Below are 20,860 nucleotides of genomic sequence, written 5' to 3' on the forward strand. Positions count from 1 at the left end.
GGAAAAAAAGCAACACTCTGAAATGCAGTTTAACTCCAATAAAAAAATAAGAACAGCATAAGAAAAAAATGGCAACTTCTGAAGTCTGCCAATAATCTTGTATTTGAAATTCAGTTTTCTGTTTTACTGGTTTTTTTGTTTGTTTTGTTTTTTTTTTTTAAACAAGAATCTGTAAAAACAAACACAAGAATCACCACACCCTGAATTCCGGCAAGTGTATTGTTACAATTACCTGTTCTGTTTGCTTCCATTTTTGCTCCAAAGCATCAAACATAACTCTACAAAGCTCCTGTACATCATGTTGCTGCCACGCTGTTCAAAATTGAAAATAATGACAATGTTATTTACTCAATATGAGAATGCTTCCCAAAACTATCAATTTTAATCATTAATTTTAATTATTTAGCTATTTTTCCTCCATCAACATCAATGTAGGCCATCAATGGGAAACAGCTAAGTGAATCACACAAACTTAATAGCTGCAATTACCCTCACTACTATCCCATCCGAAACTCCGTGTAACATCTGTTGTTTCAATTGCTCTTTTCTTGCTGGTCTGCAGTAAAACAAACAGCCTTTGAAGCTGGTAGGGGATACTGGTCACAGGATCCTCTTCAGATTCCTCAAATTCCCACCTATTCACAACAAAGTATTTGATAATTAAAAATGCTGTTAAAATATTACTCAAAAAGACAAAGCAATATTTTAAGAGGTCTGGCAGATTAGAGGTGAACTGAAGCCCTGTTGCTCAAGGAAAGCAAAAAATAATTCTCCTTCAACAAAACCACTTTCCATTTCTGTAACAGAAGATGATGCTTTCTTTAAGCGTTTAAATCTAAAGCACACTAACAAAACAATTTTGAACCGTTTACTATAGAAATACAGACATGAACAGCACTTAACATGAAGTCTTCTGTTTTCTAGATGTGGCATATTCTCTTAAAAGCTTGTGCATGCCACACCAATAACCCCTGAAGATGGCAGTAACATCAGAAGGCGCTAAGCAGAGAAGTTACACTCGACTATCAGGTTTGATTTGAAGTATGAAATCTTTCCCCCTACCCCAGGGAATGTCTCCATTCCCTTTCTGTGCTCTGCTCTTCGTCTGTTTACCATCACTCTACCCACTACGGAATCAGGGTTTGCTATTGAAGTTCAGATACTTCTCAACATCCAAAAGACAAAGTTCTGACAGGACACATTCAAAAGGGTTTCCTACCACAAGATACCAGGACAAATGTGACAGACTTACTATAATAATTGGAAGAATCTGTCTGAATCATATATACTCACTTATATAATGCATTTCTAAATTCAGGCGTCATGAAAAGTGTTTGTAAGAGGCTATTCAGGTAGCAAGTCATTGCTTGATTTACCAGGCCCACATAACCTGTACAAAGGAGATGAAAATAATGTAAAATGACAGCAAATCGCTAAGAATTAAAATAACTTTTAAAAGAAATCAATTCTGGGATTTTGTTCACTAAGAACTGCATCCAGCTGTTGTCATTTGGACTACAAAAACAAACAAACAAAAAACGGGGAAATATTACACTTATTTCAAAGAGAGCATTAAAGAGACTGTTAACAGAGATCATTTCCCTGAATTTCACAAAGCTGTTTCAATCATCATGAATCATGTATCAAAATGATCAGCAATATCTAATGTTGTCTACTCTACCAATAGACACAGGTAAAACTAGAAATACGTTAATAGTTAAATATGTTATAGAAGAATCTAGAATTCATTAATCAACATTTTGTATAGCAACTTGCTTATTGCCTATGCGTCAACTAAAATTATTCTAGTCATAAATAAAATTCGTATCTGCAGTGGATTTAATTAAATTCTCTGAACTATAAATCAAAGACCTACAGAGTGCCCATGCATATACGTCTTTCAAAATCATCTTCCACACTAAATAGAAAAGCTACCAAAATCCAGCAGTTATTAGTCGAAAAGAAGTTTATATTATTGTCATTTTAACATTTTCTCCGAAGCACCTAACATTAATAGCTGATAAGTAAACGGCACATACTGAAACGTAATGTAATAAATAAATGAAATATTCTTACTTATACCCTGAAGCTCTTAATAACAGTAATAAATACATCTCAATTCCATGTTAGCAACAAAAAGGCAGATACACCATACCAACACATTCTGAGAAGATACGAACTTGGGCAACATATTTTCTTTATTCCTCTATACAACTCATCGTATTAGTTTTATTAAATGGAAAAAAAATATGCAGCAGATAAAGATTCTCATTTGAAAAAATCTTGAACAGACATGAATGGGTGTAACATATGTATATGTAACATAATGCTGTCTGTGTGTCTGCCAGCAAATAGTAACATTAGGAGTCTGGCTAGTGAGCTATAACTTTGTGGATACATTGTAACATATATGAAAGTAAAAAGCAAAAACATCAACGGATGTTGCAGAACTCAGATTAAAGGCTCAACAAACAAACACCTAAGGATTAAAAACACCTGCCTTGAGCAGGGGGGTTGAACCAGATGACCTGCAGAGGTCCCTTACACCTCAACTACTCTGCTGGTTTTATGAAAAACCCAATTACAGTTGAGTGGTTCTAGACAAGATTGATAAGAATATGAAATAAAAATGGCAAGTATGAAACACAGCAAGGACATTCCAATCAAGTATTTCATGCCTGTAAGAATTAAGCATCTGTCAATCTTCAGGCACTGTGCATAGCTTGTCAGCACGACAGAGCTATGACCAGAAAAACATTGTGGGGAATTCCAGCCAGTTTTTGTTTTTCTCTCTTCTGGCAATTGCTTGAACATCTTTTAATGAGCCAACAGAGCTGGGAGGCAAACAGAGCAAAAGGCTGTGACGCACTGGTTGTGGGAGGTGGCAGCAGCTGCCAGCTGGGCATAGGCTGCATTGGCCTGCCCTCTCCTTGTTGCAAAGGGGCTTGCCCAGCCTCACAGCATCTGCTCTGGCACCAGGTTGCACTCCCCTGAGCAAGGCTTCTTTTGGGGAACCATGGCAGAAACAGATAAACCAGAACTGGAGGGCTACAAGAGGAATGTTTTAGCTAACAGCAGGAATGCAAAGATTTGAGGAGCAGGTCTTCTGAAAAATAATGTGTATTTTGAGTACTTGATAACTTTCTTGGGGTGAATACTTGTCAGTAACATAATCACTCCTCAGCCAAGTAGCAGATTAACACCAAAATGGGAGGGGTCTCTGACAATTAGAATCACACTATCACAAGTAGAAGGTGGGACACAGCTCCACATAAAATGTGAGAATAGCCTAGAAAACGTAACAGAAAATGTATAAGTGCAGAGTGGTTTGGGGAGGGGGGGGCTTGTTCTGTGATTTTCTTTTTTTAGTAAAGTAGATTTATTTCAAAAATCATGAAGATGCTGCTATTTCAAAGTATGCTAAGACAATTAGAAATCAGCAAAGCATTTACAAGAGAGAACACTATACCTGTCTCTGATTTGCTCAGGACTGACGAGTAAGAGTAGCTTTGACTGACGTAGTCATTGGTACAGCCAACAGAGCCCTCTCTTGGAAGAGGGCCTATAAATCTGTCCTGGGCACTGTCTTCTGTTGTACCTGACTCCTCCTAAAACAAATGCATTTTATGCAGAAATCAGACAACAAATTATTTATCTCACAGCTAAAATCAATTGTCTTAGTATGTCATTTTTAAAAATTTTTTAACACAATAGAAAAAATTCTCAATCACTAATGTACCTTCAGTTCTGCCCTCCAAATTCCCAATGCATTGAGAAAGCATTCTTTACATTAGCGGATGTAAATAGCCTTTGCAATACTATACATGATCAAGTACAGCGCTCTAATGCATACCACAAAGCAAGTCTGCAATTTATCATCTCCTGTTTCTCAAGTTTGCTGCACTGACATCCAAAACAAGATTTTCATTCACTTTTAAAATGTGAAAAGTACAATTCAATATTCTTTCACAATTACACACCAATTCTGACTCATATATACTTAATCTTTTCTTTCCTTTTCATAATCAAGTCCATAAAGGCTTTATGTTGACATAAGAACTGAGTAACAAATACATCCCTGCCGTTCTGATCCACGATTTAAATAAACTGTGACTATGTTAATCTTGCAGTGCATCATAATGTTTGAGCAACAGCAAATTTCAAATACTTTGTAATGGCAGACAGCTGTTTTTAGCAACACCAACCAATCCTTTTTACAATAAATAATCAAATTGAAAACAGCCAACTCTCCTCTTGATGCCAAACTACAATTTCTGAGAATCGTCAGTGGCCTAACGCTGCTTTCAAACAACCAAAGGAAAAGAATAAGTAGTTAGGGGATTGGGATTAACAACAATGGATTGTTAAGACTTCTCTCTAAATGTGTCACAGATCAATTCTACAATCTTAAGAAGTTAATCACACCAAAACATTAATACTTGACAAGCACAAATAAAAAGTGACTGCTCATCACCACTAATGGAATTGGTCTTAATTCAAGATGAACCAAGAATTGTTAAATAGTCTAAAAGTCTATTGAGAAGTTTCCTGAGGTACAGTTCATATGAAACACATATCCCAATTTCACTTTTTAACATTATTACAAGAACAATACACACAATATATTCTACTCATCCAACACTAAACTTTAAGACTAAGAATTTACTAACCTGCATTATATGAGGTTGCTCACCATCTTTGTCTGTCAAATGCAGAAAGTTCTTCTTCCCTGGCTCAAAACCAGCATCAAGAATAGTTTTGTCACTGTTCTGATCTATTGGAGTCTGTTAAAAAAATAAAGCGCTTTATTTTTTTAAACAGATTTATAGGCAATTAATAGATTCTGTCCAAGTACATTGCTTGAAGTAGCTTCTGGCACACTAAGATGAAATGAAAATAAATAACAATTATCCAGTATAAACAAAACTTATTCATCACTAACACTGAAAGAACTTGGTGAGCTGTCCCACTAACAATACTAAGCATTATAATACAGCTTAATGCTCAGAACTTGGGCAATCTCTTCAGGAGACAAAGACACTGGTCTACAAATTGCCTGCAGAATATCAAACCAGCAAGTCCCCTACATTGCCTGCACCAGGCTTTTTTTTATTATTATTATACATTCAAACAAGTATCAGAAGAAGCACAGAAAGTTACTACACAGTATTGTTTCTTAATGATTAAATTCCTATATCAATTGAGAGCACATTTTAAGATTAAAATGTAGATATAATACATTAACATCCTGCCAAATCAAAATACTGGTATCAGCAAGTCTAGAGCACCTACTACTAATTTTTACAGGGATTAACAAAGAAATACTATTCCATATTCACCTATGCAATATGGATAGCATGTATCTGTAATGCTAAGACTTGAATATTTGCTATCAACAGTTAATTAAATTACTTTTGTCATACCATATCAGCTCCATTGTCTCCATTTCCCCACACTAAGTCAAAGGTTCCATTCACATAGCCCACTTTTGAAGCTACGTCTTCAAACAGCTTTTTAAGTGGCGTGGAAGCTGGCACATTCAAGGTAACGCGTTCATTCACTGTCTTCGAATTTGTGGTATCCTGTACTATACACAGCACTCTGGGCTCCTCAGCAGCACTTTCCACCTAAAATGACAGCAGGCAACATGTCAGTGAGTTAAGAACATCTTGGAGTTCAACAAAAATATAACCAAGATCTCACCAGATGTGGTAAATTTCTTTTACGATCTAAGGATCCTTTACTTCTGTCTGCTTTCATAAATAAAGAATCCTACAGTTTTGGAAAAGCTATGTCAAAACCCTTCACTTCTGAAGAACAGTAAGAAATCTGGTTGGGTGCAGAAAAGCCTCTGAAGATCTGCACAGAATATTTGCCTTCAAATATACAGAAGACTGCACTGAAGCAGAAACAAACTTTCAAGTCATCACTTCAATCTCACGTTTGGTTTTGACATGGTCATAAAACACTGCTGGGGTGGAAGTACCCATGTGATTTCTAGGAATGTAAACCAGAAGATCTCCAAGCTTCCCAATCAACTTGGAAGCTATCCAATAGAACATAATTCTCTTCATCAAACCACAACCAACTTCCTTCTACCACATCCATGACTGGGTGAGTCATCGGAGAAATTCTTCTGTCTGATTAAAAAAGATTAACACTGCCCAGATGACTACTAAGACGTTCACATATCAGGACAGAAGTATTCAAAACAGTAACTTGAATATATCTGATATCAGCAAAGTAAGGAAGGCAACGAAATGAAAGTAAAATCTCATAGAGCCAGAAAACCCAAGAAAACGGCATTTCCCCAATGCTTTCCAACAGTGAGAAACAGGGAAAGCAAAGGCTTAAGGAAATACAATCAACTCTCTTAGTTATTCAAGGGATAAATCAGAGAATAACTAATACATAAATATAGGAAAGTTGAGGTCAGTAAAAGGAATAATTAGTCCCCAGTCAGTCAGCCTTTTCAACTTGTAACATAGAGCATTAGTGATGCACATCAGATCACCCAAATGTCACTCCAGGGCAAAGAGCACATCATCGAAAGAGGCAAAAAGCTGCATGCAGTTCTATCACCATTTTCAGTGGATAAGACATCAGCAAACAGCAAGAACTGTGCTCATGCTTCAGCTGTCAGCCACATCACAAATACACACAGAACAAAGAACCATAAAGAACTGAACAACTTGAACATCGCTTGTATCTCTACATGAGCAACCTCATCAAACAGAAGACCAAAGCGCTGTTAAGTTCCTCATAAGAGGTCCTAAACACAAAACGCCTTAAAAAGGAATAAGCATTTCAGTTCGCTTTATTTTCCTAAACAACAAGACCAGTTGGCAGTCTCCATGCAATGCAAAACCAAAACATTAGATAACTGCAGCATCTACTTCCACTGAGTAGATAGTAGAAATGAAGTTGACAGAGAAGGGCAAATACAGCTACTCACAATCTGCAATGCATTGTTTCCTACAGACTGATCTTTCTTAACAATTGGAAGCCCAATTTCCCTAGGTTTAACCAACTTCACTGAAGACTTCAAGACAAGTTAATGTTCTAACTACTTGCTCAAAAATATGCAAGGCACCACTTCGAGCTAGTCCGCAACATCACATCTTCACACATTTCATCTCTACTGGAGAAAGAGAGGTTTATGAACTACTTTCTGAGAAGACATACAAAATATTAACTATGCAGTAAAAAGAAAACACTTCAAGAGTCAAAACCAACTTGAACATGTGCAGACTAAAATCAAATTTCACCAGTGATGAGCTCAGGATGAGCTCTTTCCACTATATTTTCCAGCACTGACTTCCTTTTATTTATTTTTTCCTAAATCAAATCATCAACATACAATTTGACTCCTTTATTTTCTGGTTATGAAAGAGAAGTTTATGGTCTGGTTCAGTGACCTACTACCTCGGTTATTCTGCAGAAGACAAGCAGCAGCTAAGAGCCAGCACTCATAGGATCATCCTGTTCTTAGGGCCTGGGTTCCACTGCAGCAGCAAGGGCCTGCTCTGGGACTAAGGCCACCTCCTCCACAGCATGGGATACTTTAGAGGCACCTGGTACTTCCCATACACACCCAAGAAAAATTCAACTTAACCTAAATTTTGTGCTGATTCTACAAGTACTAATTACATGAAGTATGACTGTGCCAGGAATAGAAGAAGTTCTCCATTTGAGACCCAGTTCCTTTTTGTCACACTGCTTTTACATATCCAACACCATAACCCTCCTTTCCTTTGTGGAAGACAGCACTAAAATTCAACTCATCCTATTCAAAATGAGAAAGTTGCTCCACTGCTTTTAGTTATAAATTAGTCATGACTAATATTAGAGTTAGTACCAACATGCAGTATCTGATGGAGAACTACGAACAGGAAGTAACATTCAGAGAACTGTTTACTAAAGATTAAAGAGGACTTCCTTGTGCTGGATGTTCCACACCAGACAAATCATCTCTTGCTCATTCAGATGTAATTCTGACAGACTGAACTGGTTTAACTCAGGGATAGCATAGCAAAACATAAAAAGCCATTGTTCGAGTTGTCACTGTTTCATGCTCACAGTAAACAGATGAAGCAAAAACCATCTAGATCCAATTCTGTTCACACCTTGTATTCTCACATACTTTCTGAACTATCAAACAACTACCACATCTTGTTTGTGGCTACTTCACTACAAAAATATCATAAAAGGCAATACCAGGCAGAGATCAACCTCTAGACAGACTTACCAAACCAAGTCCTCAGAGTAAACACAAAACCTATTTTCAATTGCTAAATAATCTGGTATACAAGACAGCTACACAGTAACCGTTTATGATGGAAAAACTAGAGGGCTACAGAAGCACGCTGATGTAAAAGCATATAAACATAACAGCAGAAGCTTTGAACTGAAAAAGACTAATATGCACACAATCTTGGTATTCAAGAACATACATAGAAATTCAGCAGCTCATGCTCAAGTTAAGAAATCAAAGCTACAGCATCATGCTGTTACTGTGGATCTCAGTTATTTTACAAAGTTGATTTCATCTGTCTACCTGTGAAAATTTCTTCTTCAATTCAGCCAAGGTACTTTGTCTGCAACTCCAAAACACATCCTATAGCATATAAAAACAAAATTAACAAGTCATAACTCTTTAAAATCATAATTCAACTTCCTTTACAAGAAATCACTTTTGCAATATAAAGCAGATTACTACTTGATTCCAAACCACCACTCACAGAAAAACTTCAAAAGGAGGAGCCACCAAGCATCATAACAACAGCATTCAGTCCACATTATGTGAGCTTTTCAATTCTTATCCAAGATGTTACAGGACACATTAGTAAGCCATGACACTACAGACCACACTTCAGAGGAATAAAAAAATATATATATAAAAATACATCAACAATAATTCAGGAAGTAACTTCATACTAACGAATTCCTTCATTACATTAAAAAAAAAAAAACACCTTTTACTTCAAATAGCTCCAGTGCAAAAATAGCATATAACCCCATAATTCAGTTTAGTTCATTACAAAGCTGCCTGTTTCCCTATGAAACTGCTACTTTATGCTTCAAGTTATTTCCTGAAGAAAAAGCTGGATGAGGCCACTCCAACTCACAGCCTGCATGGTACCTAGCACAGCTCACACCATGGCCAACCCTACACTGTGCTACCACAGCACAGGCTCAGCAGCCCAAACAACCATCGGTATATTGTTAGCCAACTAATGAGAGCAATGCAGGGGGTACAGCGCAGTGCCAGCTCAACTTATGGCAAACAACTGCATGAGTTTTGATACAGGGGCTAAACAGTGCCCTGTGAATGGAGGAGAATATGCAACTGTGCTTTCCATTCTGATAAAGGAATTTAAGAAGAGGTTTTAAGACTGCTGAAAAATCCAATTTATATTTGAGACTCCATTTTCAGTGAACACGCAAAATTCCATTTGAACATTTGCAGGTCAGTGTAGAGATGTTATAAGGTGCCATGGAATCCCTGAAGTATGACTTGGAAGCACCTGGTTTTTAGTATAAAATTCACCTTATTACCCTCTGCTGAAGACTTCAGCCTTCCATTTTCATCTCTGGTTGGCCTGTATGAATGGACAGCCCTTCCTCTAGCTTAAATTTCTCCTTTCCAGAGCCAGGCCCATCAGATCTGTCAGACTGGCACATGCAACTTTCCCATACACTATTCGAGTTGATGCATGCATGTAAGGTGGAATGATACTAAGGTGGTAACAAAGATGGTAACAGATATTCAAAAGGTTATTTATGAGGAAAAACTCACCAATATGGATGCCTTTGCTGGGAAATGCTGAGGCAATATCCACCAAGGAGCAATCTCCAAGAGATGCTGCCTTAGTGGTGGTCAGCCCTTAAATGAGGTCTAGAGGAGGTGGAGTCAAGCTCCACCCCTTCCTTGAGCACAGCTAAATTACTCTCACCTGTGCTCCCGCAGCTGACCCAACACTTGCCTCAGCTGATTGATCAGAGGTTCAGGCTGTGATTACCAATTTCCCATTCAATGCAGTAGGTGTAGATGGGAAGGAGAGACTACAGACATTTATTTTAGAGGAATGCTCTTATGATGGGTTCTCAGCTCCTGATTCCTCAATAAAGAACTGCTGGAAGATTTTCAAGAGTTACTTGACTCCCAATGAACTCTGAATGGTAAAAAGAAAAATCATTTGCAATGTTTCACTTAACACAGCAAATGCAAACTGAGTTTACAAACTGTATTGTTTACACAATGCCTAGGATTTTTGCTCAGAAGTAACCAATAACCTCCAACAAATCACACAAATGTGCCAGCCTTCCAAAGGCAGTATTCTACAACTTTTCAATTAAATCACTCACCATACCCCTAGGAACATACTTAACAAAAACAATCAGTTCAATCCTGCATTTTAAAAAGAAGCTCTTTTCAATGAGGAAACATCTGCTTTAAACTGAACTTAAAAGAATAAATATCAGGCTACACATAAAAGCTTAAGCTCTGGGCCAATTAGAATGACCTTGGAACTCAAACATATCTATTATGCCTCATAAAGCACACTAGCACTTCAACTATACAGTTCATGCACTCTGAGCTAACATATGTAATCAAGGTAGATATGGAAATATTCTACCACCATCTCTGTAAAAGGAAAAGAACAACAAAAAACCAACAGTACGAAGTCCTTGACCAAGCTAGATGTTGCTGCAGAGCGATACTGCAGCTCAGTGTGCCCAACAACCAGAGCTTAGGGAAATAAGTTGCAGTGGAGCATCTGCATAAGCATCTAAATAGGCAGACACAGGCAGCTGCTTCACAATGCTATTTGGAAAACCATTCTAGGATTATTTTACCACAAAGACTTCTCAAGTTAACCTTTTAGTCACACACTTGAGTTACTCAAATTATGTTCTATATCACATTTTAACAAGCCTGCAGTTTCACAGTAACCTCCTAAAATACACTGACATTTTCAGCCCAAGTCGCTCCATCTTCAACAAATTTCCATTTGTATGAAGGAGATTAAGTTCCCAAATCTGCACTTAGAAAATTTCTGACCATGTTTACACCAGATTTGGCAAAGAATTTTAGTAATTGCAAACCATCAGGTCAAATATTGGTGGGTATTCCAGAGAGTTATTCTACTTAAACATTTTCCTCATGTAGCTTTCACAAATACATGTCAGATTAGTGATCTATATGAACACCTGGCAATGAGAACAGATAGACTGCAGGATTTGGGACAAAGCACACTGTTCTGCTGAGGCATATGCAGGATTACAGCTTGAATTCCTAACAAAGGAAGTTCTGTTATCAGTGGCATTCACAAGACAAACAATGGCTTTGACCATATGGATCCGTATTTGCCAAAACAATATTGAAATGCAAGATCATACTGGTGTTCACATTGTGTTTACATGCATCTTGCCATTCCTCATCTCTGAACCACTGTATTAATTAGATTTCTATAGCATATATTGTACTAACCTTGTGAGGACAGACCAACAGGAGAAAAATATATATTTTCAAGTGACAGAAGACATTTTGACTTATTTTTTGGAGTTTCATAAAACCATTCTCATTGTTTGGAAGTACAAGCTGGAGCCAACCTCAAACTTCGTGCAGACTCTGTCTACAAGGTTTCCAAGCTTCATCATTTCAAACAGATCACGACAGCACAAAGCAGTTAGCAAAAATCACAAGTTTCAAGAGCTTAAATAACAGATGTGCAAAATTTAGCTGCCAAATGAAGTCAACGGCCTGATGAGACTTAATATGATCACTAGTAAAGGAATGCCTAAACATCTACACTCTATAAATAATAGTCATAAATCACTGCAGTACAGAGGGAAGACAAAGAGACAAGTAGCAAGAGGCAATGGAAGACATCATGCTCACATTCACAAAATGACTTGGATGATTAAGCCTAAAACAGAAATTCTCAAACTTCATGTCCCACCAGCAGCTTAAGGCCCTACAAAATGCACATGGTCGAGTACTGCCTGACATCACGACATGTGGAACTTCAGGGTATGTATTCCAAGCCTGCGTAACTGCATGGGTGCAAGTTTCCTGCAATTACAAAGTTGAAGTTTGTAGCTTAAAACACAAACAAAAGTAGTCTGCATCCATAGATTTTACTTCTAAAGTATCATCATCATTCAGACACTACAATTCAACTAACTCTTTTTCAGCCACAACTTCCCACTAGATCAGATGCAAAGAGCAAAGACCTTTGAAACACACAGCAGGAAAGGAGAGGACAATCACAGAGCTGAACTGCAATCTCCACTCTAACAGCTCTCTTAACCTTGTGCATTTTGCATTATGGATCTCAGCATTCTAACAACCCACAGCTCACTTCTCCCCTCAGCTGCATTAGTTGTGCTCCATGCTTTTGAAAGCCAAACAAAGATCTTCCTCAGAGGCCAGCTTCACTGCTACAGCCAGGAGTGCAGACATACACCCCAGAAAGTGAAAATTGGGGCTCTACAACCTTCAAAATGAGCAAAGCATTGATCAAAAGTCCTCCCTCCCTTTGGACACTGATGCAATTACTAACCTACTAAAGAAAATACTCAACTAAGCATTTACAAAGTAGTTTAGAAAATTGTCATCAGAGTCAAAATACCCTACTTTGTTCACAGTGTTAACTATTCCACATCACACATAAATTGCTTCCCTGTTTCAACTCCAACATTTGTAGCACTACATGCTTGGTCATACCATTTCCCTCTAATTCCACCTACAGAATTTAGCTTTGTTTTTATCTCAGAGTATGTGACATACACTGATTGAAATAAATTTATCCCTAATTGAGATACCTAAAATCATTGCCATTTAAAAATAATTGCGATACTCTTACACTACAATACAAACACATCTGTCCATTTTGAAAACTCACTAAGACTGCTGAATTCACAATGCACTGAAAGCACTCCACACATGCAAGATAGCCTGAAAACTTTGAAGCAGCAATACTTCACTTGCGTAACTTGCACAAGCAGTTACAGCCTGAATAGTTGCAGTGGCTGCTAGAAGAAGCAGCTGTGTTCCCACTCGCTTGTTTCCAACCCCCAGGCCCCCTTTCTTAAGCTTGTAGAGCTTGTCATGCTGCTCCATGTTGAGCTGCCTCATGTTGCTAATCCTTCTTAAAATTAACTGCTTCTTGTTCTGTGATTGTTTTTCCTCTGTACACGTCAGTGTTACCTCACAGGATGAGAGGAGCAACACCCCCTTCTACTTTGGATGACCTGGAAGATCAAAAAATATCACTACTTCAGTGATCACACAGCTTATTTCTTCACAGTTTCCAGCTTGCAACTGCTGGATATCATGGAAGATGGCTGGAGCCACAGCTGAGACTAATGACCCTGGCCAAATGATCCCCCAGAATGTCTTCCTCTAGTGGATGACCTGATGAAGACAAGAAGAGGGAGAACATGAAACTGCAGTAGAGCCACTGGATTCTCAGTTGCACTAAAGAGGTGCATGTTCCACTCTGTACTGCTGCACTTAAGTCTCAGGTCAACTACTTGGTTTTGAAACACAGAAATCTTCCATCTGCTACCTCAATGAAACAGAGTAGCATGCTGGCTGTTAAAAATCACTCAAAATAAATATCATTCAAAATAAATATAGTCAAGTGATTATTTCCTCTACATACTTCAAAGTCTACTGCTTCCAACTTAGTAAACATGTCTGAAAAAACACTGTGCTTCAGAAAGACTGTGCTACAAGGCTGGCATTCACCTTTGAGAGACTGCTTCTACTTGCAGAGATTACTGGGTCAATAGCATTGTAAACAGCATTTAGAATAGTAGAAACAACAGCCAGAAAAAGCTGGTATGAGGCCAAAGAAGTATATTTATCCTGAGTGTCTGAAAGACTGCAAAGTATATGGGGGCATGTCTGAGGACAGCTGAATAAAGCGATAAAGACCTTTATTTTTTCCAGAGACTTGACTCATAGCTCTTTATCTTAGAAGAGCTGTATATGCATCTTAAGAACACCTTGAAGAACCAGTTGTCTTACTCTTCCTCTGGTCCTTTAGTCCTTTAAATATGGTAAATTAAAAGTGATGTAGAGATTACTTTTCTTAAAAATTCAATGTAGCAACTGTCAAAAAAGTATAAATGTTTTTCCTACAGGAGACATGAATTCTAACAAATGAAAAATTAAAAGAACAGAAAATCCACGGATAATATAGAATGCATCCTCAGAAATAACAGATGAAATTTTAGCATTTAATCCAGTCAAGCACTGAACATTTTAAGTATTTCACTGCTGTTATAAAAGTTTTCATCTCAACCAATCATTCTTTCTTTCTATGACTTCAAAGTCATTTACTTTCTAGGGACTTTTGTAACCAGACTTAACTAAAATTAAAGGTAAACAAAGTTTGCAGCCCTGAGACCATTCGAAGGGATCTGAAGATGCCCAAGTCCACAGGATCTTGTGAGATGCATCAGCAGGTCCAGAGGGAACCTGTAAATACAGTTGCTAAGATGCTATCCATCATATTCAAAAGTCACAGCAATCTGGTGAAGTTCACAGTGACTGGAAAAGGGGAAACATAAACCCCACTTGGAAAAAGGGAAGAATTGGTGAGCTACAGTCCGGTCAGACTCACCTCTATGCTCTGCAAGATCATGGAGTAGATCCTCCATTAAACTATGCTAAGGCAGGTAGAGAAAACCAGGGACAGACACAACGTATTCACTAGGAGCAAATCTTACCTGACAATTTTGTGGCCTTTACCGTGGGGTTATAATGTTGGTGGATAAGGGAACACCTGAAATAATCAAGTTGAACTTCTGCAAGCATTTGACATGGTCCTACATTGCATCCTGGATGGACGACTCAATGGATAAGGAACTGGCTAGATATCTCAACTCAGAGACTTACAGTCTTCGTCTCAGCGTCCAAACAGAGAGCAGTGACTTATACAGGCTGGGCAGAAAATGGATGGAGAGCAGCCCTAAGGAGGGCAGGGAGTGCTGATTAAGGAGAAGTCCAACAGAAGCCAGCAACAAGCTATTGCAGCCCAGAAAAACAAGCATACCCAAGGCTGCATCAAAAGAAATATGACCAGCAGGACAAGGGAGGCAACAGTCCCACTCCTTATTGAGCCCCACCTGTGGTTCTGCATTCAGATCTCAAGCTCCCAGTGCGAGGAGGACACAGCACTGTTGCAGCAGGTCCATAGGAGGGCCGGAAGGACAATCAGAGGGCTGAAGCACCTCTCCTACAAAGACAGTCTAAAAGCTGGGGGTTGTTCAGCCTGCAGAAGGGAAAGCTCCAGGCAGATGATAAAGCTGTGTTCCAGCATTTAAAGGAGGCATGCAAGAAAAGATGGGAAAAGACTCTTCTATTAGCAAGTGTAGTAATGGGACAAGAGGGAATAGTTTTAAACTAAAAGAGGGCAGATTTAGATCAGATGTAAGGAAGAAACTTTTGCTATGAGAGAGGCGAGGCACTGGAGCACATTACTTCAAGAAGCTAAGGATGATCCACCCCTGGAAGCATTCAAGGCTGAGGCTGTGGGCAGCCTGATCTAGTGGGTGACAACTTCATCCAAGACAAGGTGGTTGGAACTGGAAGGCCTTTAAGGCCCCCTTCCAACAGAAACCATCCTACGATTCTATATTTGCAATCCACAAACCTCTATATATTACAATAAAAACTTTTATTTTGATCTGAAATGCCCCATCTTTATACTGCTTCCTTTTTGTCCGCATCTTGTTCACCCATTACTTTATCACCACGCTCATTTTTTCTTCTGGAAAAATGCAGGAACAGCATAAGAAACTTATCACACCTACATGATGTGGTTATAGGATGACAGGTGTTTCCTAGGAAAAGTCACAGAAGCAGAAGATACGCTCTCCTGCTTGTTCGCCATTCCAATCAGTACAGACCTACTATGAACTCTACTGAAACACGTTCCTATGTGTGCCTGGGTTTAAGAGTTGTAAACACAAAAAAACACAAACAAAACTAAAAACTGTCTGAAGGAAAGAAAAACAGACTTTTAAAACAATTTAAGTGTATACTTTATTGCAAAAATCACTGGCAGATATACTTAAAATACAAGTCTTTACATATTTGACATTAGAAGGCATGACTCTACAGTTAATTTCTAACTGTCTACCTGCTGTTGGAGACAAAAGTTGGAATAATGGATTAGCAGAGATCCCTCATGTAGTTCTATTGCACAGAATGAAGGATAAGTCAATATAAGCACCCAGGGAGCCTGGGTATAAATTCTATCTGCTGCCATTACTGCAAAGGATTCCAGAGAGAACACCAGACACTGAAGCAGAAGCCTCCACAGAAGGAAAGCAATGACAATGCACGTAAAACGAAGGACCTTGTTTTTCCTCACCTATTTTTCATTTGCTAATTTATGAAAATATTTTGCTTACAAAAGACTAGGTATTAGTAGCAACTGTTACTCCTCCATTACTTTACCATTAATGTCAATGATTACTGATCAATAGTAACTATGCAAATGAATCAACATGTCTTTAATTCCTTTAGCTCCTGCAGTGTTGCACCAGACTTATTCAAAAGCACAAAGCTCGCAACCAATCTCTTCCCAGATATTATCCACAGAGAACACACAGTATACCAAGCACATTTCACATACACACCTTACAAAACTACAGCATCCACTAAAACAGAATTTACACTTGAATATTTAGATGACCTCAAAGGTGCTCTCATCAGATCTCATCAAGATGCGACATTTCACATTCAGGTTCTGTGGCAAGAAAATACTTTTTGCCACGCAACGACTTCTTCAGTCATACAAGATTTCCTTTTTAAAGGGTTCATACTGTGGATCCACAGAACAACTTATGTCAGCTGAAGCATTCTGCTTAACTTCACAGTGCTGAATGCTAAACTACTTTACAGAACCAATCATCTAAAAAGGCATCCGCTGCCATAAAAGGAGCCATTGGGTCAGATAAGGAGCCCAGTCACAGTCCACAAGAGACTACGTTCAATCAAATAATTTTTACCAATTCTACACTTCAATTTTTTTTTTTAGAACATGGACAACATGTTCTTTTTGAAGTTATTTCAAGACCCAGCACTAAGACCTTTTGTTTGACACAAGCGGATTACGTGCCAAACATTGCAAAACATGAACAAAGAATTGCCAACACACTTGCACAGTGCATGAAACTGGGAATAAGTTGGATAACATTTTATCCAGGCTTACCGGAAAAAAAACTGCCCCCAGTGGCACATGCTTTAAACAAAAATAAAGCACATGAGAAAGAAAACAGAGAAAAACTTAAGTTACACTATCTATAACTATTTGTTATGTTTCTCAATATACTAAAATCAAAGACTTAGGAGTTTTCAGTTATCACTTAATTAGTTATAATGTAACAGAAATGTTTGAGATTATTGTTTTGATCGATACAAGAATACACTAAAAAGCTAAAGAAACCCTCACAAGAAGACGGACTACATTCATTTTCAAAGGAATAAAGTGTATCAGCTTCAAGTGTTCACAAAAGAAATTATTCACAAGTTGAAAGAAAAAAAACCTGCCAATGCAACTCAGTGACATCGCTTTGCAGACTTGGCTTCACACATGCATCAGACAAACTCCAAATGTATCAATACAACAAGAGTGGAGTTGTGACTGCATATCTGAATACCTACCTATATTTTCTTTCTATTACTGCATTTGTTTTGACATAGCAGGAAAAGTTTAAAATAAAACTTTTTTCCTGTAAGTCAAAGGAAACCAAGTCAAAGTGTACATCTACTTTGGTACTTATCTGCAAATTTTCAGTTTATGTTAATATCAATATATTCTATCAGCTAAAGGAACATAGGAATTAAATTCATATTTTGAAGCCATGATGCCATTGCACTGACCTAAATCCACTTAGGTTTTTAAACCAGGAAAAACAAAATGAAGTTAGTTAAGAATGATAACTACGAGCATTTTAAACAATCAAAGTTCTGAACCCATCACAGCCTAGAACTTAATACAGACATATTTAGAGTACGCCCTGCATCCACGTGATTATTTCACAGCACAGAAAAAGTCCACTACTCTCTTGAGAAACAGCATGGAACTGCTCAAAAAATTAAGGCCTGTACTTGCAGTGCTGTACTCAATTCATTTAGTAACTTTAATCAGTGATCCACTAAAATATTAGAGAACACTATTTGTCGTGTTTAAAAATGGACTACAGCAACAAAAAAAATAGCGCTATGTTATTTGTCAGATTGCTCCATTTAATAACTTGAGCTAATGGCATCTACAAGCTGATGTTCCAGCAGCAAGTAACAGCCTCTTAGGCAAAAACTTAACAGATTATCTCAATAGATAATTATCTTGCTAATCTTCCTTGTACTACATGTTACACAATAGCAAAGGGAACTAACCTGTAACTCTAGGAAGCACAGTGGCTGAACAAAGCAGGGCAAGATCTTGCACATGACTCTCATGCCCTGCTCACCCAGCTGCAGTACTCTGAGCATCATTCAGAAAGCACCTGTTTGCAAGCACCAAATGACCTGGCAGACTTATGTTCAGATTTTAGTTGCTAAATTTGACTTTCCAACCTGTTCAGTCAATGAATGTGTGACTGTAAAGGATAAACTGCCTCATGCTTTCAACAAAAATAAAGCACATGAGAAAGAAAGCAGAGAAAAACTTAAGTTACACTATCTATAACTATTTGTTATGTTCCTCAATATACTGAAATCAAAGAACAAAGGCAACATCAACATTGGACAGAACATCCCTTCACCAAGCAAACATCAGTATCTTACTCTGATCTCCTGTTCTTCTAATGAAGAAGTCTACATGATATCTATCAAAAAGCATCTTTGACTTGTTCAGTGCAGGAGATTAAAATGGATTAATTAGTGAAGGGATGAAAAGACTCATCAGTTTGCTGAGAGAACACACACTACCTTCTTTGATTAAATGGCAGCAAATACAAAGCATACGTTCTTATTCTGACAGCTGTACCTTGAATAGCTCACGTCATGCTGGAACTTGTTGAGAAGCTATCTGCACAACATTTAGTTCATTAGTGGCACAGACATTTCAGGAAGCTCATGGTAGAACCTACTTTTTACATTCTGACCAATGGTGAGTCTGACCAATGCTCTGTAAGTGGATACAACTTAATTTTCAGTAAGAGTTTCTGTAAAATGTTCTTCTCATTAAAGAAACGCTTATCTTTTTCCATTTGCTGTGTTGGTAATAATGTTGTATTATTTGCTATTTGGGGTTTATTTGACAAATAAGTTTCAGGTTTACTTTCTTCTCAAGAACTGGAAGCCACAGAAGTGTTTTTCCCTCCTAAAAGCATCACTTATTTCCAACTGATCCTACTGACAATCCCCTCCCTCCCTGGATAACATTTCATTGACCAGGGCAAAAAATTCTTCAAGACTGTTTAGCATTTACTAGGGTGAGCAACGTCCTATAAGTGACCCAATGACTTCTGTTTTACTTGGTCTAAAAGAACACTAAATTGAATCTTCTCAGAATTCAATTCTCTCAGAAGAAAGAGAATTAAGAACTGCAAGAAAGGAATGTGGAACAGTTCACACTCATTCCCCATTATTAAGAAATCACTGCTCACACAAGCAATGAAACAGTCAGGAAAGTTTCAGCGAGAGGTAAGAAAGCAAGAATTGTCTTACTAAATACTTGTATAACCTGGGCAAAATTCTCAGTCTAAACACTGTACTATTAATTGCTTTAGTACACATCCTCCAATTAAAAAAAAAACATGCAATACATGCACTGCAAAAAACAGACAAACTGAAGACATAAACAACTTAATACATATCTCATTGCTTTGACAGCGAAGACTTAGCACTAATGTGTTCTAGTCTTGTATCTACAGTGACCTCAAATAAGCTTGTAGACAAGAACCCAACCCTCTTTCCCGTCATTTGATTAGTCATTCCCCAGACTGGCCTAAAGCAAATGTTACATTATTTTTTTTACTCCTTAAAAATGGAACGCAAAGGCAAAAATGGCTGCATGCTCATCTTCAGCAGACGCTGGTTCATATCCCAGTTCAACCTTTGAAAACAGTCAAGACAGACAGCTGTGTAAGTGATAATTACTCATGTCTTTAGGAAGGGGGGGAAGAAAATACAATGAACTGTAACCCTTTATCCATCCCCAAAGGGCAGAACTGAAGCTCCAGAAGACCTGCTCTGTCTCCAGCCACTGACTTAAGAATATTTAGAAGGTGGGTGAGAACTCAGACCTGGAGAGTTCTGTTTACCTGTATCTCAGTGTTCTCAGCAGTGAGGCTATTAATGAATCTCAGGACTTAACAGGCAGGGGGGTTGGAACTACATGATCCTTGAGGTCCCTTCCAACCCGGGTCATTCTGTGATTCTGTGAATGCTGTAGAACACACTTGCTAAACTTCTATCACTGAAATGAATACAAAATAGCCTGAAAAACACTGGACAAGTTGAAGATAAATTTCTATGACATATAAACATGTGGGCTTAACACTCAGTTTTTCTCTTCAGTTTGACTTTTGTGACCCCACAAAGTTTCATCAGCTTCTACAGATTCCAACCTCTTGAAGAACTGACACTGCTCCATTTCATTTATTTGCAAAAGGGCTACAAAAAACTTGAGAAAACTCCCTGGAAAAAAAACAACAGCTCACAGTAATGTTACCCATGTAAAACGTTCATAGATTTCATACCACATGCTTAAGATCATCCATCATCACACATGTTTGAAGTATTATCTTCCTTTATCCATATTTTTGCTCTATACAGATAGAAATGCAAGCAAAACCCCAGTCCGATGAGTTGGTTAAAAATACACAG

General features: G+C 38.0%; 1 protein-coding gene across 4 annotated transcripts in view; it reads right to left on the minus strand.

Moving 5' to 3' along the window:
* The window catches only part of USP47 (ubiquitin specific peptidase 47), a 47,051-nt gene that overhangs the window by 24,395 nt on the left and 1,796 nt on the right, over nt 1-20,860 (minus strand). For 3 of the 4 annotated variants that reach the window (XM_085548464.1, XM_015863981.3, XM_015863983.3), the window contains 7 exons: nt 8,558-8,617; nt 5,424-5,627; nt 4,671-4,784; nt 3,470-3,608; nt 1,294-1,390; nt 490-635; nt 233-312 (listed from right to left, as the gene is read on the minus strand). In XM_085548464.1, the coding sequence (XP_085404590.1) occupies nt 233-312; nt 490-635; nt 1,294-1,390; nt 3,470-3,608; nt 4,671-4,784; nt 5,424-5,627; nt 8,558-8,617 (840 nt within the window). The remainder of the gene's footprint in view (nt 1-232; nt 313-489; nt 636-1,293; nt 1,391-3,469; nt 3,609-4,670; nt 4,785-5,423; nt 5,628-8,557; nt 8,618-20,860) is intronic. The other variant, XM_015863986.3, reaches the window with a different exon arrangement.

This window comes from Coturnix japonica, chromosome 5 (assembly GCF_054131305.1).
Source record: "Coturnix japonica strain WE chromosome 5, WE-NBRP24, whole genome shotgun sequence".
NCBI classification, from domain to species: domain Eukaryota; kingdom Metazoa; phylum Chordata; class Aves; order Galliformes; family Phasianidae; genus Coturnix; species Coturnix japonica.